Source organism: Sparus aurata, chromosome 10 (genome assembly GCF_900880675.1).
Source record: "Sparus aurata chromosome 10, fSpaAur1.1, whole genome shotgun sequence".
In the NCBI taxonomy this organism is placed as follows: domain Eukaryota; kingdom Metazoa; phylum Chordata; class Actinopteri; order Spariformes; family Sparidae; genus Sparus; species Sparus aurata.
In genome coordinates this window covers 29,783,942-29,806,933 of record NC_044196.1, presented here as the reverse complement: position 1 = coordinate 29,806,933, position 22,992 = coordinate 29,783,942, and the positions used below count along the sequence as shown (strand labels likewise).

The window sequence follows — 22,992 nt, the reverse complement described above, 5'->3', positions numbered from 1 at the left end:
GTCTCCGGGCCCCCGCCGGCTGATCACTGCATCCGAGCCATGTAATTGCGTTGGCTGGAGGTGGCGGCTCGTCTGTCTCCCTCCATCTCTTCCCTCTGTCTGATCTTTCTTTTCCTGTCATCCTCTCCTCCCACGACGATCCCTCCAGCTCAACCAGTGTTCCCCAGCCATTCGTCACACACTCGAACACACACTCGTACACACATGCACGAATACACGCCCCACCCAGTGTCTTGTCTTTAAAAAAAACAAAACCAAAACGTAAAATATGCGCTAACATGCTTGCAGACATGAACACACATGCTGTACAAGCACATTTACAGGCTTGTGACAATGCGCGGACACCCACACACACACGTACACGCACACACACTGACACATTAACCGTAGGAGTGCAGGGTCACGGATTGCAGCCTCCTTACATCAGGGTCTGAATATTAATGTGAGGGGACAGATAAGCAGCCGTGGCAATCCCTTTAAGGCCACACTCCTCTCCGGTTGGTGCTCCTGGTTAATTCATGCCAATCTGTGTGCCACATTTATGTAAATTCGTCAATTTGAACCAGTGTGTGTGTGTGTGTGTGTGTGTGTGTGTGTGTGTGTGTGTGTGGGTGTGTGTGTGTGTGTGTGTGTGTGTGTGTGTGTGTGTGGGTGTGGACTGGTTTGAAGGCTTCAATCAGTCCGAGTGCTTCCGTGCGATCTCGCCTCGTCTTTGTGTCTGCTCACTGGGATCCCTATTCGCCGTTGAACCTCTTAAGGCACTTGCTTCACCTGTCCAGTAGGGGGCAGCGGTTGAGTTTACCAGCTGCACACCGCAGACGTCTTCTGAACCAAAGTGTGTCAGCCGCCGCCGTATTTGCTTCGTCCCAGATGCACTGCTGTTAGTCTAAACAGTAAGTGACCCAGACGTGAATCTGGACCCTCACGCTGACAGTGATGAATACGCGAGCCACCCAAAAGTCAGGGGGTGAGGGCACCCGGGGGAGGGGGGGGGATTTCCAAAGTGTCCTCATCCCCAATGGCTGCTACAGCCGCCACTGATGAAGACGTTCATTGTGATCCTGAGTGACGTTTACTCATTCAAAAGTCAGCGTCCGCGTAACGATGAGACATGCACTGTGTGAGCCTAATCGGGCTCGATTAGAGACGGCGCGGCTCGCTCCTTTGCTCCGTTTGGCTTTTTCTTTATCGGCGCTCCCTCACCTCTGACCCTTGTCCTCCTCCTCCTCCTCCTTCTCCTCTTCTCCCCCCCCTCCTCGTCTGCCAAATCCTTTAATCCAGGCTCCTCTGTGACCCCTCCCTTTTGTTCGGGAGTCGGGGTACATGTCTGCACCCCCGCCCCGTGAAATCGGCCGGTCCGCCAGCCGTCGCCGCTCTCCGCCTCGGAGAAAGAGAAGGGAGAGAGGGGGCGGGAAGGAGAGGGCTTTCAGTGCTGCGGTTATGACTGCTCCACTATTATTATTAAAATTACAACGCAGGCTTCTGCAATTTCTCCACCCAGGAGGCCGCAGTTTTTTTTTGTTTCTTCAAATAACTGTGCGTCACCACCACCGAAAAACACATTGATTTGTGTGCCTGAAGCCCCGAAGAAAAAAGGAAAGCATTAACAACACAGGGCGGAAAATAACCTCTCTGTGGATTATTAGCGTGTTCAAGGCCTGCTGACCATGACCTCACACCCACTGTTTAATCATCTTTGCTTTAGACGCTCCGCCCCCCGTGATGTCAGATGACTGACAGGTGGATTAAGGAAAGCAGACCACAGGAGCAGAGGGGACAACTCCAGGTCACATGCATGCTCCTTAAATGGATATTTTGAGTGGATCGCAGTTGGATCGTGCTTTTTAAAACCTTGGCATCTGTGCTTCTGATTCATAATCCAGTACTTTTGAACCCCCCACCCCTTCAATGGCTTCAATATTAGAGGATATTCACAGGATGGGGCGTTCAGTTCAGTTTGGGTGTGACGCTTTTGATATGATTCGGTGGCTGATCTTAGCAGTAGAACGACGCCGATGTGCAGGACCGATTCCAAAACCTCTGTGTGAGTCATTTACGTCCCTACCCAAACATGTAAATACAGGGCTCGTGGTTTCAAAAATACCCGCATTCCCCTTTAAGGAGATAAATCAGGTAGCTCACACTATATATTTCAGCCGTCCTGACACTGGAGCTTAGAAAATGTGATGCGATAACAGCACCGAACGGGACATTTTATAGTTAACATAAAGTTCTGTATTATCGTATTATTAGTATTATCAGTATTATCAGTATTATCAGAAAAGTATGATCAGTAAGATAATCTGCCGACATCCTGCTGAGTTTAAAGAATAAGAAAAAAATCACACTGTAAATAGGCCAACCTGGTTTGAATTAAAGGTGCACGATGCAGTTTTGAGGAAGACGTTTCAATCAGAAAAGAAAGATCTTCAGAGAACGAATTTTTTCTTAATGTCAAAACAAACTAAATATGAAAAACTCTCTTTGTTTTCACGACTGAATAATCAAACTGACCTCAGAGGGCAACACAGTATCAAACTGTTTCACTTTGTTTTCATGTGGCGGACCCTGCCACCTTTCTAGCTCCAAGTGCGGTTCATGGGACCTTATCATTCTCTGAGAGCAGCTTGTTTATTCAGTTATGGGGTAAAAAAAAGAATTATTTCTGTTTGTATTATTACCTCATTAATCTTGTAAATATTAGAATTCTCTCTTGAATTTCTTCACCAAGTCTACATTATTCCCCTTTAAGTAGAAAACGTCACATCCTCCAGGTTTTAGGCACAGTGTAATGACAGGTTTCACTGTATCCACCTCGTTGCATGATGGGACAGAAAGTGCAGCGGTCAGAAAGCCTCTAACTCATTCACCACACCGCCATTTCCGCTCTTCCTCAGTCCTAAACGACCTCAAACCAGCGTCATTTTCCTAGAAGTTTGACGTAACTTAGACTTTTTTGAGGAAAAATAGGTCTGCACCTGTCCAGCGTGACGTCACCATCTCACCTGTTACCCACGCGCTGCCGTTTTCCGGAGGGCGGGGCCCCGCGAGGCGGTCGGGCTTCTCCAGCAGCGCTCGAGCTTCATATCAGCGCCTCCTCGAGCCGGTCACTGTACAGCTCCCGTGCCAGCGCTCGAGCGACACAGCGCGCGCTCGAGATTTCCTCTCCCCTTCACGGACCTAAGCGCGATTTTGTCACTTTGATTCACTCAGATCATTTAAAACTGAAGACGAGCGGAGGTTGGTTTTTTGTTTTTTGTTTTTTAATTTGTGGTTCTTGTTGTTGCAGCAGCAGCAGCAGCAGCAGTGGGACAGGCTCGGCGACACCGGGGCACAGAGAGCGAGGCTTCAGCCTGCCGTAACCCGGGACACCGGACATTATTTCCGCAGGAGCGGACGGTACTTTGGATTACTTTGACACGCTGTTTGTGGCTGGAATACAGCACAGATATTACTACAATATCCTGTCCTCCGGTTCTCAGCGTGCAGCTGTCCTCTATGGATAATACAAGCCTCACTTTACGCTGAGCGGATGCATGCGCTTCTGTGCGCTTTGTGCAGATTCTAGCTCCCGGTGGAGAGCACTAACCTGTAGCAGAATAACAGAGTCAAATATCTAAGGAAGCATTTATTTAATTTAGAACTTATTTATCGTTTTTTTTTTCTTGGACCGAGCCCTGCGCCTTTTTGAACTCAGAGAACCCTGCGCAGACCGGATTAGGATCAGGATGCATCGCAGCTGAAAGCACGAGTCCGGGACTTTGGTGTTTGAAATCAGATCGGACGGACCTCCGCCTCCCTCCGGGACCTGGGCAGGAGCCGAGTCGCGATGAGCCCTGGCGGAGCGATGTTGATCCTGCTCCCGGCGTTGTGCCTGCTCCGCGGAGCCTCCTGGGCAGCGACCCTGGGCGTGCTGGGAGGTGAGTGCGCAGGAAAATAAAAACTCACGAGGGCAGTGTGGTGTTGATTGAAACAGAAGTGATATTTAAAAGGCGGATTGGCCCTTTATTTTGGGCACCTTATTCGCTTGATGTGTTTAATAGGATTTGGAAATTAAAAGGTGGCTCAGGTGGCTTCATCATCCGCAGCATCCCGGCGGATGACGATGATGACAGCTATCAAAACAATAACATGCATGAGCCTGGATCAGCGCCTCCAACTTCAGTTTGCAGCGTTGCGCCATATCATTTCGCCACATGCACAGTCGGAAGAGTACTGATTTGAAATGATCTGTGATCAGATTTGGGAGAAATTTGGCGCAAAACACCGTTTAAACACAAAGTTAAAGCGGCATTTGTGTCCGCGCCGTCAGCCCCTGCTCCGCGCTGCCGTTTTACGCACGGGCTGCGGTGCCAAAGTGCTGCCCTGCGCCTTTTTATCGTGGCTTGATAAATGGTGATGCTGGCGAAGCAAGCAGGTGCCAGACTTGTTCTGCTCAACGCCAACAACAAGTGCACACAGACTGGGCAGAAACACCCGGCTGCTGCTTCATCCAGACACGTAGCACCTCTCAAACTTAAAGGTACAGTCCAGTCAAATAAGCTTCACTGAGGGGGCTGGTGCATGTGGGGAGCTTATCTTTTTGTTTTTTTTAAGAGGAGTCAAAGGTGATTCAGCTTCTTGCTCGGGGACACTTCAGCAGAGCGGGGGAAAGGGTCAGACGTGTGGGTCTCCAGCGTCAGCTCTTGGTTTTCTTTAAAAGTGGTTGTTGTGTGCGGCACATTCACAAACATATTCAGCGACTGACCGGTGGAAGAGAACCAGACACGGATCAGGATGGCTTTAAGAGTGAACGGGAGACGAGTCCGGCTCTCTCACAAGCTCCCCCTTTGTGCCGTGACCGTCGGGGTCAGCGGCGCAGGCTGGCCAGCCTTCCTGTTTTCTGAAGACTGACTGACAGCTAAAATGGAAAACAGAAACGGAGAGGAGATTTCCCTCACAGCAAAATAATAAGAAGCTTTTTTGGGGCGATAGTCAGACAGAGCTATTTCGTTCCCCTTTGGGAGATTGTGTGTGAGCGTGTCTGCATCTCCTCACTTGTCAGTGTTATGAATGCATTCTTTATCTCTGCCTCTATCTCTATCTCTATCTCTCATTTAACTCTTTGGATGTTTTTCTTCATTCCCCTTTCACTATTTTGCAGCCAATTATTTTGCTCTTGGCCCTTTTCCCCCCCTCATGTGATGGTGTTTACACCCAGATCCAGTGAGGAGGGAAAGATTTAGAGGTTGCATGCGTCACTGTGCCTCCATTGACCATCAGCCTGCACTCCAGTCACCTGACTGCTTTAATGGGCTTTGCTCCACGGCCTCACTCTGCAGCACATCTCAGCGTGCTTTAACCCTTTTTGTGCTTCCAGCCTGTGATCGACCTACAATCGGAATTCCTGCTCCAGACTGACAGTCGCTGCTCGCCGTTGATCCGGGCTCACTTGCTGAATGAATGCTGTGTCTGTAATTTAGCTCCCAGTCTCTGTGATTACGCAACTGTGGCCTGTGGCACGCTGGCCCCAACGACAAATACAGTCGCGGCGGGTGCCAGCACACAGCAATGAGAGAGAGAGAGCGAGAGACAGAGAGGGATGCATCAGTGCAATGATATTTTGTATTTGTTACGGCAAAATTGTCTTTCTATTGGCATGTTTTGTTAAATCAGTTAAATCAGATATATTACAGAGCACCCGCAAATGCAAACGTGCAAGATTCCTATCTTGATGAAAGTAACAGTTCACCTCAGACTGAACATTCTCTCAGTATCTACTCAAAACCCCCTTGCTGATGGAAAGTTGGGTCACCCAAACATTTCTGGATCTTCCCAGCAAAACAGTGTTGCAGCATTCTCTTAAATAACCGAGGTTAAAACGTAAAATAACAACTGGAAAAAAACACACATCATGGCTCCTTACACATCAGTGCTATCCGATTCTCTGGAAGTTCAGAGCTGCAGAAGATCTTGAACTTGTTCAGGCAGGGTTAAAAGTAGCTGCCACCCTGACTCGGGCGTGTGTCCGTGTGCTTGCACACATGCTACAGTTTGCATGTATGTTATGATAACTGAAGAGCGACACTTATGTAAGACAGTGTACTTGTTATGATCGACTAGTCTGGTGACGTGTGTGTGTTTTTGTCTGTGTGTGTTACGCTTGGCCCGCGTGGACAGCAAGATATCAGAGTGACGCCCTGCTCAGCCGAGTGTTGAAGCTAATGCACACCCGCCTTCAGCTCATGGAGACATGTAATGTGGTGACATGTGTGGTCACCAGGGGATGAATCCTGATGAGTTTGGTCATATCCGGTGTCCACAGCTCCTGACACCAACAGGCTGATCTTGCTCAACAGGGGTACCTCCAGCCTCAGCTGAACTCTGAGGTTAAAGTACCGACATAGCTTACTCTGACAACTTTTTGGCGTAAGTGTGACAATTTCTTTTGTTTTGCGTAAAAGATCTTGAAAGTCAAAAAGCTCAAAATCTGCACCAACAGTAGCTACTCTCTTCCACGTATAGTTCCGTGACTTCGCGGCATCACACTTACGTCACCACGTCACACTTTCGCATAATTTATGCCTGGTGGTTAGCTTGCCACGTGACAATTTATTTAGCACAGCTGCTCTGTTGTTGTTAGCGGTGCTGGCTCAGGTGTGTGTGCTGCTGACCAATCTAAGGAGAGTATGTATTTGTTGGGGGCGGGGTCTTAAAGAGACAGGAGCTAAAACGGAGGGTTACGGACAGAATGAGACAAGGGATTTTCAAGCAGGAAAGTGTGACAACCTATTCCATTAGTAACCCAAAATATATATATATATATATATATATATGAACCTGAAACTGAGCATAATATGTCCCCTGTAAACGCCTACATCATCTTATGAAGTTACAAAATCAATACCTCAATAATGACTGGTATCACACTAGTTTTATTGACGATATCTTCACTTTCTGAAGTTATTTTGGTCCACATTATCCATCTGTTTTGCATCACAACGTTGTTACTTCTCACCGCCTCGTTGCTGCTATGACACATCTGCGTCTGTTGCGCTTGCACGATGTAATATTAAAAGGCAGGGCGGCTAATTAGGCTGATGCGGAATTGTTCCAACCCTCTGGTTAAGCGTTCGCGGGGGGAAAAGTCGTAAAAACTCCTCGGCTGCAATCACCCGGTCCGTAATGAAGTTACCATCGGCGTGTGGGATTCCCATTTAAAAGAAAATCACAAACAAGCCTAATTTAGTTCATCGTAATTGTGTTTTTACAGTCAATTTAGGCTGGAAAAAACACGTTCATAAAGCACACATCTCTATCTAGACACTTTAATAAAGACGTCCTAAAATGGCTCCGATATGTACGTGGCAGTGGAAATAACGATTGAACCGGGCAGTGTGATTCGAATTGGTGACTGGATCGGAGAGTGCTCCTCTGCCAGCTTCGGTCAGTTTCGCTGGTCCAGCAGGCCCTTCTAATGCTCCTCACATGAAACTCATTAGGGTGTCGGCACCCGGGGGGAGGGCCCGGCTTTTAGCGGTGCACCCACTGCATGGATCAGAGTCCATTTACTGTGAAGGGAGAGGGGCGCTACGTCCGATTTGGTCAGGCTGGTTAGTCAGAAACTATGCAGGTATACGAGCGTTGTGTCGCCAGTAAGGCCACCCAGTGTCCACCTACTGTACCACCTGCTCGGCTGGCGGATCATTTTGCCTCGGCGCTCCCCAAAACTATACTTTTTCTTTGTTTCTAGTCAACAGGAGCTTAACAGAATCTCTATTCAAACATTTCTCACTCCAGTAGCTTCCAGTGATAGAAGATTTATTACTCTATTGTAGTTTTCTGTTTTCGTGCCAACATTTTCACTTGGCTTGCGGTGAACTATGTGTGTGTGTGTGTGTGTGGGTGGATGGATGGGAGTTCCTTATAACAAAGACTAATCAAAGCCTGCTGGGAAAAAAAATACAGTTAGCGCCTTGATTTGTGTGGCGGGTGGGGCTGGAGGCTCTGTGGTCTGGTCTGGTCCGGGCTGGTGTGCGCTTCTCGAGAATTTGACTTCCCAGGTGAAACGGTTGCTTCACACCGGTAGGGGAGACAAGGAAGCAACCAGCCTTGATAAATGATGAGTGTGAGAAGTGCGAGCGCTGCCAACGTTTTTTTTTTTTTTTTTTTTTTTTTTTCTTGCCCCGTCAAGTTTAACTGAAAATCTACGGTTCAGTTGAGTTTTTTTTTTCCTGGTTTTCTCGCCTGCTGGTTCTGCCGTTTGTCTCGAGGTGGAACAGAAAAGTGCTTTGAGGTTTGCTTATTCGATATTAATCTGGTCGCTCTGGAAGTCTTTCAGAAAGCTAGGACGGACCCGGGAGTCTAAATTCAGAGCGGAACCAAGTGTTGAGGACTCCCCTCAGCGAGTTGTTTGATTCAGACGGTTGGCCTGAAGCGTCTCATCGTGTGATCAATCTCGTCAGCAGACGATGGTCTAAACAATAGCCGCACTGTTCGTTTCATGTGGAAATGATCCGTGATGTTACTAGATGAATCCCCCTCGGTTGATCATTTAGTGCTAAAACAGTGATTATGTGCTTTGCTCCATTCAGAGGTGACATTTCTCATTATCCCGTGTAAGAAGGCGACTTATGTTCTGTGTTTGTTTCAAGTTTTACGCAGGCGCGCTCCTGAAACCGGCCGCCATCGCGCGATACGTGTGACACAGTTCCTAGTTTGAACTGATATGGGGATTTCATGCCGCCGTCAGGAAAAATCTGGTCAAAGATACCCGTTGTTTGGAGGGATCAGACTCATGATGTGCAAAAATTCTCATCACCGCATATTTTCAAATCACAGAAACGCCTTGGGATCCGGCCAGGAAGAGTGTAACCGCCGAGCTGTCTCCGCAGGGCTTTGCCTGTGAGGCTACACACGGGCTACAGTCGATTATGTGTTTGGGTTGAGGCTGCATTGTTGTCTCCCACCGGGGAATATGAAGTGGTTTTCTAAAGACAAGGGAGCAGTCTCCCCTCTTTCTCATCCCTGCATCCCGTTCTGCCTCTCTGTCTCGTCGCCTCTCTAGGCCTCATTCCTCTCATTCTTCTAAGGGTGCTTGATGGGGCCTGGTGGTGTTGAGTGGTACGATGGGGATGGAGACAGACATCGAAAAATGCTCTTTACGCTCCCTCCAGTTTTGTCTGATAAGCCCTTGCTCTTCGCTTGTCGTAGCCACAGTGCATAGCAGCAATGCAAAACCTGTCTTCTTATTTAGCTATTTGGCTCGGTCGTAAATACCAAAAGTGGTCTAAAGGTTTCCGCCATAGCTTCTCTGGTCAGTCCCTGACTCAGAGCTCAGCATCTTCTTTTTTCTCTTGCCGCTACGTTTGTTTTATGCCTTGTTTTCACATAGCTAACAGGAAGTTAGCACGGACAAATTAGCCATTAGGTTCGCAGCGAGACAATGGTTCCCATCTTTAAACAAAATATTTCACGGAACTAGCCACACACCCGGCTGACCTCCCCACCTTTGCCGTGCATCATAGGTTTGGTTTTTGTCGTGATAATTCTCTGCCGGCATGTAAAAACTGAGAAAATTAGCTTCTCCCTCATGTTAGCGAGGGGCGTTTCTACCCATCCACAAGTGAAGGCATCTCCTTGCTTTGAACGCGAGGGCAAGCGTTCGCGATCACAGACGCAAAATGAACTCCTCCCTGCATCCGTCATTATGTTTTCTTTCATTCACAAACCTTTCCTTGTCTTCTTTTCTCTCACGCTGAGCCCAGAGAGAAAGAGAGCAATGCTAACACTAAGCTAAAGCCTCGAACAAGAACAAGGCAACAGGCTGGTGTTTGCAGGTTAGTTTTTAAGTTAATTCAACTTTTCTTTTGGTATGACTTTCTGAAAAAGTGTTTTGGCGGTAACCCGTTTGACAAAAATGAGTTAAACATGAAGGAGAGGAAGTGAATGGGCGAAGGACGAGAGGAGTAAATTCTCAGCTGTCGCCGGCCCACGGAAAACACTCTCTCCCGCCTCACATTCGTCAGCAGAAGTTCATTAGCTTCTCATACGCTGTCCCCTCATAATGCCCGCTCTGTGATTCAGAGAATTACATTAGCGCTGCACACGTACATAGTTGTCCGTGCACTCTCCCACGTTGTTTGCGAAACGCTCGGCCCACACAGGCGCTCCTGTGACCGGAGCCTGTCAGAGTAAAGGTCGAACCGAGTCAGATGTCAAAGGCCACACACACACTCACACACACTCGCACAGAGTCGACGCAAGCAGATTCCCTCCGTCGCATTCCCAGGAGGGACTTCATGATTGGGATTCTCGGTGGCTCGGACCTAATTCTGCGTCTCTTGCTCGGGCATCCCCACCTTCCCAGCGTGGCCGCCGTGACTCTCGAAGGTCGATGTTGGGGTAGGATGATGTCGTAGGAGGGCTCGCGGAATTCTCCTTCATGCTTCATTCATCCATTCCTCCCTCCTGCCTTGTTCCCACTCCCTCGTTCATAAAAATCCCCGTGAAATGTGCTGCGTCATGACTCGTGTTCTGGAGCCTCCGAGGGGTTTAGTGGAACGTGCTTGCGAGCGTGCGTCCGCGTGTCAAGCATTCGGCGCGCGTTACCTTAACAGCGGGCTTTAGAGGGAAATGATTGCGGCGCACGGCACGGGCATATATCATCGACTCATTGGGATTCAGCCCTGCTTTCTGCCCTCGTCTCCTTCCCCCCTGCAGCCCTCTGTTGCGTGAAAATCCCATCTGATAGAGCGCGAGTTGAAAGTGATTATAATGCATCGAGAACAGTTTTCAGCATTTAGTCGCAAGCTGAGGAGTTATATTCTTTCCTGCGCCCTGTCGTATTTCAATTTCGAGTTAAACTGAAGCCTTTTTTTAGTATTTTAATCAAACCTGGACAACCCCAGAGGCATTTTGAATAAAAAAAAATGGAACTTTGAGAACTATTTCCCGTCCTGAGAGGTCATTCCTTTCACTACCGCTGGCTGTTGTCTAGGCAAAATCGTCAATCGTAATCAATCAGCGTTGATTTTGTTACGCAGCAACTCAAGGTGACGTAAAGGAAGAAGACTGAATGCTCGTTGGACGTGGTCGCGGTATGATGTTGGGACGTAATGACCCAGGAGAAAAGGTGGCGAAAAAGGCTTGAAAAGCGTGACATTTAAAGAAATGAAAACAGATCTGATAAGCTTCGGTGGAAGAGCAGAAACTAATGGTTATTGATGAAATGAGAAGAAAGAAGAAAGGTGGTGTAATTGATCCATCTCGGCCAGGACAAACACCAGCCAGACAGGCAGGAGAGGGGATGGGCGTCCCCGGTTTAGGACGAGGTCGGAGGTCACACGGGGTCACCTTGTTCGCGTCGAGGGCACTGACAGCATCCACTTAACCTGGCGGCTTTTCTCAAGGTCCCTGTCGCTCTCGTCACAACGAGCGATCCACAGAGAGCTGGTTGCTGTTTACACAGACTGATTGGAAGTCTGGGATCAACAAATGTCACCAACTGATCGGCCCCGTCCACCTGTCCGTGTGTCCGTCCGCTGCGTGTCCATTAATGGCAAGACCGGAATGTGAAGACACGCTCCATCTGTTCGCCTCTCTTTCCCCACATTTACACCTTTTAATTAATAACTGATAAACAATGGAAGGTGTTGAGACCGCGAAGTGATGTGGTTACATTCAGAGGTAACGCTTTGAGAGTGTGTGTGTGTGTGTGTGTGTGTGTTGCTCCTTATACAGCATCCGTGTCAGCTTTAAAGCAAAGGGAGGACTGTGGAGGGGGGAAAGGAAGCAAACACACACACAGCTCTCTCTTCCCTTCGCTCCTCTCGTGAGCAGAATATTACACTTCCTCCGGCTCTTTGCTCCCAGACGCACACACACACACACACACACACACACACACACACACACACAAACAAGCCCGCACTTCATCTCTCCGCACTTGTTTCGGGTCGCTGATCTCCGGCCGCCACAATCAAATAAAGAGCTCGATATAGAACAGCACGTCGATGTCAGAGTGCTGGTGTCAGAAGAGGTTGTCTCAGAGCCGGACTCCTCCTTTTGTAGTGGAACTTACTCAGCCGAGCTCGGCACTGGCAAGTAGCGAGCAGTCAGCTTATTCCAGATTTGTGCCTGCTGGCATTTTTTATTTTTTTTTTAAACTCTCAGTGACAGTCGGATGCTGGAGGAGGCGGCTGTGCGCAGACTGCTGAGTTAGAGCGGTGAGGAGACGTCTCGGAAATTCCACTTTGAATCTCAAAGCGGCGATATTTTCTGCTTTGTTTTCCAACGGGGGAAAGTTTACAGCGACGCGAACGGAGACGGCAGGACCTGCGATTGGTCAGCGTGGGCTGCCTGTGTGGGCCTTTTTTTTCTTTCTTCTTCTTCTCCTCTCGCAAGCTTTTAATGCTTAAAGTGGAGATTGTTGGTGGTGAACACAACATGAAGGAAGCTGAAGAAAGGCTGAGTAATCCGCCGTCTTTCAGCGACAACAAACAACACGCAAAGCCGTCCCCAGTTTGCAAACATGCCGATTAAAAGGCAGCGGCCTCAAAATAGACGTTACCTCCGCCGCTGTGAGTTTGTGCGGAGCCCACCAGCACTTTACACCATAAAGCAAACGGAAGAATGGAGTGTAATTAAAGCAGGATCAGGCCTGATCGTGTGTGATACATCCACCTGGTTTTGTGTTGGTGGTTCAGGTATGAACGGAGCTTACCTCACGTTTAGGTGTGTGAGATCGTTTTCATTGGGCAGAACGGACAATTACCCGCGGGGGATCTCCTGAGACCCCTGAAAGCTGCCGGCTTTGTGTGTTCTTGTTTGGGAACATGCACCGTTAAACCGCAGTATCAACCGAACGCGATGGAGGCGGGTTCTGCTTTCTAACGTACCTTCAAGAGGATTCCTTTGTCAAAATCTAGATTTAGGGCAGTATTTATGTTATTTTTTTTGCCAAAATGTTCCATATTATTAAATTACTATGTGTAACCTGTTAAAAGTCCACCCAATTCAATTTAAAAAAACTTTATTTGTCTCCGGGTGGCAATTAATGAAATCAGCAAGGTACAATCACCAAACAAGCTAACAAACTAGCATGTACGAAGTTCTGAGTGAGTTCTGGGTGTCAGTGCATCAAACTCCCTTAACTTCTCTCATTCCCAAATGTCCAGTAGATCCATTTCAGTAACACATTAAAGCATAAACACAGCCTTCCATGATTAAATGGCGACAAGATGGCAAATTTGATCCCAGCAGACGCCGTTCTCCCTCCACACCGGAGATCCCGAGATGACAGCCGTTTGACTGGCAGCTCATTTGAGCAAATAGGAACTTGTAAGCCCGACCTAGAGCCCACCAAAGCCAATGAGTGAGCCACTCTTTCCTTTTTCTCCTCTCCCCTGAGCCACTAACGTGCCAGCCTCCGGATGATTGATGTATCATTTAGCCAATGAGATTGCAAATCCAGCAGTACACAGTTTGTATCAGTTTTTAAAGCCATAAACTTGGAAGTGATGCTGGTTCCTCCAATTTCATACATTTTTCTCTTTTGATAGGCTGTTTTTTTTTCACCTAAGCACTTGTTTTTGACTATTCTGTGAGCACAACGTTAGTGTAGATAAGGACTACGAGTTTGTGGCCCTGTTACTGTCAGGCAGTGGTATTTTTGGGTTATAAAATTGCCTGTTTTTGCCAGGCACCTAGTTATTTCCTCAGAAAACCTTGTGTTAACTGTTCATTTTCAGTGATTTCGGTATCTTATTTGAACTTGGACCATTTAAGACTGCATGACGTGGACTCTTTGTGTTTACCGGCTGTTACAGGACACCTGCTGGCTTATTTTTGCACCAACAAATTTATGTGGGGAAAAAACAGATAAATGATTCACTGTGTTCAAACTCTTATGGATTAACGCCAGAAGGACGACCTTGAATTAACTTTGGGCTGGACTGGGGTAGGCGGTTTAGGATCATTTTACACGAAGAACAGGTTAATCAAATTACCACAAAGCAGATCTGGGGTCAGGTGGTATTCCAGGATAATGGTATTGAGTTTAATCGGAAGCCGGCAGATAATATTTGCCCCGTGTCTCTCCAGCAGTTTGATGGGGCCAGAATTCTGTCTTAATGAATTTAAAGCTCGGCTTATTGTTTCTGAAGTGTGTGAAGCACAAGCTACTACATGTAGCTTTCTATATACTTTCCATTGCCATGATATTTAATATACATGTCTCCTTCCACCCCTTTATCTTTATAGTTGTTATTAGCCTGGTGATAACAGAGTAAAGCTATACGACGCACAGATAATTACACACACACACTCGGCCACAAAATTTCACCTTCCCTCTGAACTGAACCTTCAGGTTGAACCGGCTTAGAGATGTAAACATGACCGATGCCGGTCCGACCTGTTTTCAGAGAAGAAAGAAACGCACCAGAGATGCTATTTACAGATGAATTTGCAGTTCAATGGAGCTGGGAAAGACCGTGTGTGTTCACACACAGACACACACACCACAGGGTGTTTGGTGTTCCATGCAGAGCAAGTTGCCACTCCTGCTATGATCAAGGTAACACACCTGGTCATAAAGCCAAGGCAGCGACTCCCGTCTGCTAAACGAGCGCGCGCACACACATACACACACACATACGCAAGCACACACACACACACACACACACACACACACACACACACACACACACACACACACACACACAGACACACGATAGTAATCTTCAAAGAAAGGCCGAGTAATAGATCTGCTAAATAAAAAGGATAAACTGATAAGGCTGTCTGAGGCTACTGTGTGTATTTGTATGTGTGTGTGTGTGTGTGTGTGTGTGTGTGAGTGTGTGTGTGTGAGTATAATAAACCAAGATATCTATTTCCTCTCTGTATATTGTGCCCGTTCTCTCTTTGGCAGCCGAGTAAATCAAACCACCTCTCGGCACTCCTCTCTCTCTCCCTGTGTGTGTGTGCCTGTGTGTGTGTGTTTGTGTTTTTTGGCAGTCTTGGTTGGCACACAACCACGAGGCCCATTTCTTCCTTCCACTCACACACACACACACACACACGCACAAAGACAACTTGACAGTAAGGGCTACCCTGCTGTTCCTACTTTGTGTTTATTGATTGTTTGTGTCTTCCGCTGCTGCAGAGAGAGTTTCATTGGTAATATTTTGTGTATGTTAGTGTGTGTGTGTGTGTGTGTGTGTGTGGTATGCTTACATGAACATGTGCATGCGCGCTTTGAAAGAAAATATTGACTGTGTTGTTGTTTGTTTCTTTTGTAATCTCCGTGTTGTCTCCGTGACTTGTTGATCTCCATTTTTTCCCTCCTGTTTTATTATCATCCACCGTCTGCGCATTGACCTTCTGTCTGTTTCTTTATTCAGTGTTGTGTGTGTGGGTGTGTGTGTGTGTGTGTGGGTGTGTGTGTGTGTGTGTGTGTGTGGGTGTGTGTGTGTGTGCCGGTAAGGAAATCAGAGTAACACTGGGAACCTTAATGGCAGGAAACAGGCTGGGGCTAAACACAAAGGAAAAACTGTCAGCAGTCCCTCATACTCACACACACACACACACACATGCACACACACACACACACACACACACACACACACACGCACACTTGCTGCTCTATTTAATACATTTCTCTTATCTTTAGCCCGTTAAGAAAAGCTTGACTTTATTTTTAACTCTTGTTCCTGAATACGCTGGACCGCTTTGGAGTGTGTGTCTTTATGTATATGAGTGTTTGTGTGTGTGTGTGTGTGTGTGTGTGTGTGCATGCGGACAAACGTCTCATTAAATTTCCCCCCTCCGTCTCTCTCTCTCTCTCTCTCTCCGCCGTCCCCTCTGTCTTTCCCTCACCGCCCCTCGGTCTCCGTCCTCTGCTCTCTTTTATTGTGGTTTCTTTTAATTGGAGTCTGAGGTGGTAATTACAGGGAGGGATGGAGTCTTGGCGAGGAGGAGGAGGAGGAGGAAGGAGGTAGAAGGTAGGAGGTAGGAGGTTGGGGGGGAGGTGAAGGAAGAGGGAGAAAGAGCGGGGTTTTGATGAAAGAGCTGCAGAGACGCCTTTTCAGGAGGAGTTTTGGAGAACTGAACTGAGAAATATTGATCCTTGTGTTTTCTTCTTCTACTGCATGACTTCCTGTCCGTAAGCTGTGGACATTGGGGGACACGATGCCGACCGATGGCCGGAGTTTAAACTCGTCGTTGAAGCAGGTGTGCATGTTGACAAAGCGCACTTTTTGCTCGCATGTTTCCTGAATAATTTGGCTTCTGACTTAGTGTGGCCCCCCCCGGCACTGCTGCTTGTTCTTTGCCTGCGAATTACGATGTATCCCCCAATGTTTTACACTGTTTGGACGGCGTAATCTGAGTTTCTTCTGCTCAGATTCGGGGGCCATCTGGGCTGCTGAAACTGGCTGACGCTCAGATTCGCGCAGACAGAAAAAAAAAACCACACACGGTGGGTTCATCCCCCCCCCCCCCCCGAGGCCGGTACGCTTTTGGAACTAAAGCACGAGAATCCGGCACGAGCTTTGCCGTGTCTTTTCTCTTATTTTGTCTCTTTCTTTGTCTTGGCTTGATGCCTCTCTCAGCGTTTTTCCCGAATTTTCTTATCTCTGTGTTTGTGTCCTTGTTTTTCTCCGTCGCCGTCTTTGTGAAAACTTTCATTTCAACAGCGCGCGTAAATGTGTTTATCGCCGGGCGCGTGCGGAAGAACCGGGAAATGCTGAAGGCCTGATTTTTTTGCTTTTCCTGGAGGGTGTAACCTGTGTCAAATGAGATACAGTAGCTGCCCCTCCTCTCCTGCTGTCTGGGACACACACACACGCACACACACGCACATGCACACACACACACACACAACATTGTTGAAAGCCAGCCTTGCTGTAAGGATACATTAATGCTGATCCACATTATCATAATTGAGGTGTCTGCTGAGCCTGTATGTGTATTTTGTGCGTGTGTGCGAGTGTGTGTGTGTGTGTGTGTGTGTGTGTGTGTGTGTGTGTCCAGGGGGAATACAGGAAGAGAGAGAGAGGGAGAGAGGGTCTTTAGAGCCAGACAGCCACCGTACTTTCATCTTTTAGCTCGACATTACAATGGAAGACAGGCGGCCTAAAATGAGTGGCTCTGTGTGTGTGTGTGTGTGTGTGTGTAACATGGCTAAGACAGGAAAAACCTCCTAAAAGCATCCTCTCGCTGATCTAGAAAAACACGCCGACATTACAAAGCACTACAGAGGCAGAGACGGTGACATCAAAGTAAGAACACAATAAGTGAGTCTTTGTGCGAATGGAATGAATCTAAATGAGTGTGACACACGCCGCAGTGCTGGATTCATAGGAACAAGACGTTCAGCCTACGTCTTCATACAGTTTCTGACCTCTAGAGTCGGACACGATACGAAGTCATTCCATCATCGAACTGCAGGAAACTGATCCAATTATGATTCAAAGTTCTCCGTCTCGGCGGTGACGTTATCCCACAGCGTCCAGTCGGATGGCATCATGACATCACGTCTTACAAACGGCCTCATCAGCTTAAGTGCTTTTATGTAACGGCCCCCCTCGTCCGCACGGGGCGGAATGAGATCCCAGCAGTCCAGATTAGATTAATATCATGCTGACTGGTATGTTGGAGGAGCACGGATCCCATGCATGTTGACATCGCTTGCACAAATTCAAGCAATTCTGCCGGAATGTCCTCCTGTATGGCGCGCCGGACTTGTGTTAGAAGGTGGACAGCGAAATGAGAACCACAAATCTCCATATTTAAGACGCTCGTTATCTGAGGAGCACGGATTGCTGACTCATTTACTGTTTCACTGTTGGGTATTTTGCTGTACAAGTGCTTTTGATTGGATCGCCTCTCGCAAAAAATGAATTGTCAACAATTTTGATAATCAGTTAATCCTTTAAGACACTTATTAAAGTGTAATCCCAAATGTAACTTTTAGATTGTAATATGTGAACATGTCCTGCTTTCTCAGTTTAATATCGCTTTAAATTGCACATCTTTCAGTTTGGAACTCTTGGTTATTACAATTTTATGACATCCCTTTGAGCTCTGGGATATTTTGTGGGTTATTTTTGCCCCTTTTTGTGAGCTAAATGATAATCAGCTAATTGAATCACCAAATAAGTTGTAGATAACAGCATATGAAGTATAACTCCTTGTCCTTACATGATAAAAATATCAAAGCGGCACGCTCGATATGCTGCCCAACTGTCCTGCACACATGCTGCACGTAACGCTTCCTGCTTTTTTTTACAGAAATAACCTGTTTCCATGACATCACTGTCGAAAATACTTCCTCAGTCTGCCTGTACAGTCTCATTATCCAACTTAAGCTTGATGCAGATTTGAACGAGCGCCCGGTGCCATTTAAAAAGGCGTTCAATGTCCTTCAGCCGCTGAACCAACAGGTATTGAATGGACAACAATCTGTTAATGGGATTGTGTGTGCATGTGTGTGTGTGTGTGTGCATGTGTGTGTGTGCATGTGTGTGTGTGTGTGTGCATGTGGGTGGTTGTGCATGCACGGCTATTGCACTAGTAGGGAACTGAAAGAAAGGACTTAATGCATTAAAGACACTAAGAGGTGATGCGGACTTATCCAACCCAAACATATGGGTCAGGTCAAACTGTGTGTGTGTGTGCGGGGTGGGTGGGTGGCTGCGGGGGCTTAAAAGTGCAGAGGGAGTAAGCCTGTAGTTTGGGACCTAATGTGAATTACTCTGATAATGAGTTTGTATAAGCCCTGTGTGTGTGTGTGTGTGTGTGTGTGTGTGTGTGTGTGTGTGTGTGTGTGTGTGTGCACTTTGTCGATATCATGCACTCGGTAGGTGGCTACTTTAAGAACCGCTGTCAGTGTGTTAATGTTCTGCTTATGATTGTCTGAGTGTGTCCTTGTGTGTCCTATTATAGAGAGCACACACACACACACACACACACACACACACACACACACACGCTCATGCTTCTTTGCTGGCAGGATCTGCTGTGTTTACGAGCTGAGGAAGTGTGTGTGTGTGTGTGTGTGTGTGTGTGTGTGTGTGTGTGTGTGTGTGTGTGTGTGAAAATAGGAAATCAGTGTTAGTCAGGTGACCTAGTTACACACATGTCAAGAAAAACCCGCAGCAGTGGTTGGAGTTGGTAGCCTGGTAGAATTACTCACGTGTTTGTTTTGTTGGCCTCGAGTTTTCAGAGTTGATGAATGATTAACAGTATTAATGGCTTGTTCATGGAGCCGAGGGAGCTATTGTGTTGCTACCTGGGCAAATATCTCCCGTAAATACAATAACGAGCTACTGCGTGGGCTGCCCTGTGCTGCGTAACAGGATTCTGAACCGCAAACATCCCTGTACTTAACACACAAGTCCACTGTTAAACAGGTAGGCTGACTAAAGGGATATTAAGTCGTTTTCAAGGAAGAAATTCAACCTCAGGAATGTGTTTTTTTCATAACAACAATGCTAAACAAGCTGTCCTCAGAGGACAATAAGGCCCTGGAAGGCCTCTGTTTGAAGCTAGAAAGGTGGCGGGGTCTGCCAAATATAAACAAAGTAAAACAGTATGAAATTGTGCTTACCTTTATGGTTTGTTTATGTAGTTTTCAATGAGGATTTTTCATATGTTCCATCTGTAAAATGAAAATACAATAAAAAGATGGCTGGAAGTGCACCTATCGTTTAAAATGATATATTTTCTCTTGTTATTTAAGTCACTTAATGTGCTTATAACAAAGAAAGAGTTTCACTCTTTCATCAGTTTGCTTGTGGGAATCTTCCAGCCCCTCGCAGTCTCACGGCACCAGGTGATACATTTCCACGTGTGTTTTTTTTCCCATCCTTTGGTTTCGCTCATAGCGTACATTCCCTTGTGTGCATACCTGCATATGTGTGCGTTTGTAGTATCAAGTTCAATGCACCGTGAGCTGACTCCGAGCCTGCGTGTGAATCATCTTCTTTGACGCAACACACTCACAGAGTGCACACATGTGAGCATGGTGGCGGTGGCGGTGACGGCTGAAGGTGAAGAGCGGGGCACACAAAGTGCAACTCATTTAGTTTTTAACAGCGCAGTTCCATTAATGACCTCCATAAATGCCATTTGCAACATCATTTATAGTGGAAAAGGTTAGAGGGACAAGTGCTAGCCTGGCAACTGAAGGTCAACCAAAGAATGGGGTTGCGAAATTAGCAGCTCTGCCTGTGTATGTTACACACTGATGGGGTGAAAAGTGAGATAATGTAAGCTGTTTTCAGTCCTGTACTGGAGCAGAGAGACTTTTTTTTTATTTTAACGTCATGTTAAGGTACGCTACAGTTAGCCTTAGTGAGTCTTGGCTCCTGACTGCATCGTCTGGTTTATCGGTTCCGTGTCTGTATTACCCGTACTCCTTATCATGTTGAGCATCATTAGTTTACTTTAATCGGCCTTTCTGCTTTGCATCGTGCAAACTCACCGCCCATGGTGAGTTTGCATGGCGCCATTGTCGCCAACCACATTTTGTGGCTGCGTAACCAGTGGAGGCTGGTCTTCAAGCTAGAATCTGATTTTATGGCTAATGAAGCGTCGATACTTGCTGCTAACATCACCAAACGCCGCAAAGAAAGTGATATTGGTGAGGTTACTGAAAGACAGCGCCCACGTCTGCCACAGTGTCTTCACCCTTTTGCCATCTGCCAAAACATACACAAGTATCCACCGCCGTACCACCAGACTACAGAGCAGCTTCTTTCCTTACGCTGAGGACACCTCAGTTCATCCAGTGTTTTTATTTTATGACTTTTTATTTAATTGATCTCCTGAGTTGCATGAAGGGACGGACACGAACATTTCGTTGTACAACCCTGCGTGTATAATGACTAATAAATGAATCTTGAATCTTGTATAAGGCTGAGGGCTTTTCGGTGGGTCCAAAAAACGCTTCCGCTTTTGGGCAATTTTGGTTTCATGCCCTTCTGCTTGATTGCCGTTTCAGATAAATACTTCATTTACACTTGTAACGCAGAGGATCCGAGCGGTGCAAAAGGTTGATGCGGGAATCTTTTACCCTGAATACAGACTTTGAACACAGCAGTCACACTGAATATGTCAAGTTTATCAGGTCAGCATGCAGACGACGTAAAATTGCAGTATCAGTATTATAGTTTCGGCTGTCAGGGGCTGCAATCTACAGGTGGAAAGTAATGCAGACTGACATGTGTGGTTAGGGCAGACAGCGAATGAAGGCCAGAAAGCGAGCGAGCTAATGGACTAGTCAATTATTCACTCCTAACCTTTTTACCGTCTGTTATTTTAGCGGATCGCTTTAGACAATCTCGACTCGCGTGCTCTCAAGTGTGTGTCGGTGTGTGTGTGTGCCTTCCCGAGGGCCGCACATGCTATATGACGAGCATGTTTGAAGAGTCCTCAGGAAGGAGACATGAATGAGCCCCGAGCCGGCTTCACTTTGACCTTTTACACGAGGTGCGTTTGTGTTCATGCACGAGGCGTGACGTTTTATACCCCGCGCACATTATATGGCGTGTTCATGTGTTTGTTTTTCGCTGTTTTTTATTGTGCCAGCGCTTATCTGCATGTGTGTGTGTGTGTGTGTGTTAGCTGATGGCTTGTCACCAGGCCAACCCGACCATTGTGAAGCAGTCACTGCTCTTGCATTGGCCGCGCAGCTATCGAGCGCTGATAAAGATGTCAAATAGCATGCACCGCTAATGTTATGAAAATAGCTCGGTAGACCGGAGAGGAAGCTGTCATCCCCGGCTACACAGATGCAGTTTTATTTTAGACAGAATGAACTGGAACTGAAACCGAGCTTGTAGTCCCGTGTGTTTAGATGGTGTGAAAGTGTGTCACTACCAAGGTGTGAAATACAGTAAAATGATGATATAAGCCTATATCATAGTTTCTTCCTGATCAGCCGGGTGAGGTGCAGCTGAAAGCCATTTCACGGACAAAGCTTGCCTTGTTAGGTCACACACACACACACACACACACACACACACACACACACACACACACACACACACACACACACAAACACAGAGCTCGTAGTATTTGCCAGGAATGAGCTCAGGGTCATTAATCTTGCTTCGCTTGGAGCGAGCTTACCATATTCACCCTCGCATACACACACTGAGCATGCACACACACACACACACACACACACACACACACACACACACACACACCACACAAGGACACCTCCACACACTGGCAAACAGAAGCAACGGACAGCCTTAAATCTTTCTCTGTCTATTTTTAAGCTCCCTCCATCTTGTCTCACTGTCCCTATGTCAACTTATTTCTGTCCAGCGTCTTCCTGAGGCTCCTCCCTCCAGGTGCGTCCCCACATACAGGTGCAGTCGCGTGTGTGCAGGCGCGTGTGTTGTGAAGCATCGACCCCAGACAGGGCGGAGCAGCGCTATTGAAATTCCCCCGGTTTTGTTTTGGGTCACGCATCATTTGAACATGCATGAGTATATGATCATCTGTGTGTGTGTCTGTGTGTGTGTGTGTGTGTCTGTGTGTGTGTGTGTGTGTCTGTGTGTTATGTAAGTGTGCTCCACACAAACATGGAGGAACAAATCCGACCTGCCAGATGATTGTTTGGGTGGTGAACAGGGATTTTATAGCCACTGCAGCGAACAAGAGGATTTGTGACCTTTTTAGTGATTATGAAGGCAGGGGGTACAGAAGATTAAAATAGCTGTTTCCCTCTTAGTGCTGAGCAGAAGCTGATCTTTTCGGTTGTTATCTTATTAACAGTCTTCGCTGGAGTCTGACTGATAACATCAGCGTGGCTCATATTAATAAACATTTTATCTTAACACACATATATTGATTGACATATATATATGTCAGCCAAATAAGGCTGGGCAATGTGGCCTTATGGGAGCATCATGATATTCTAGGCAACGTCGCGATACATCATGATATGTATCCGGGAGCACAACGAGAAGTGGACGTTGCGTTTACGTAAACTGATGC

General features: G+C 47.0%; 1 protein-coding gene across 1 annotated transcript in view; it reads left to right on the top strand.

Annotated features, from left to right (window-relative positions):
• The first annotated feature begins 3,078 nt into the window (after window positions 1–3,078).
• The window catches only part of sema4f (sema domain, immunoglobulin domain (Ig), transmembrane domain (TM) and short cytoplasmic domain, (semaphorin) 4F), a 61,508-nt gene continuing 41,594 nt past the window's right edge, over window positions 3,079–22,992 (top strand). The window contains exon 1 of the mRNA XM_030431649.1: window positions 3,079–3,920. Within this exon, the coding sequence (XP_030287509.1) occupies window positions 3,830–3,920 (91 nt within the window). The 5' untranslated portion in view covers window positions 3,079–3,829. The remainder of the gene's footprint in view (window positions 3,921–22,992) is intronic.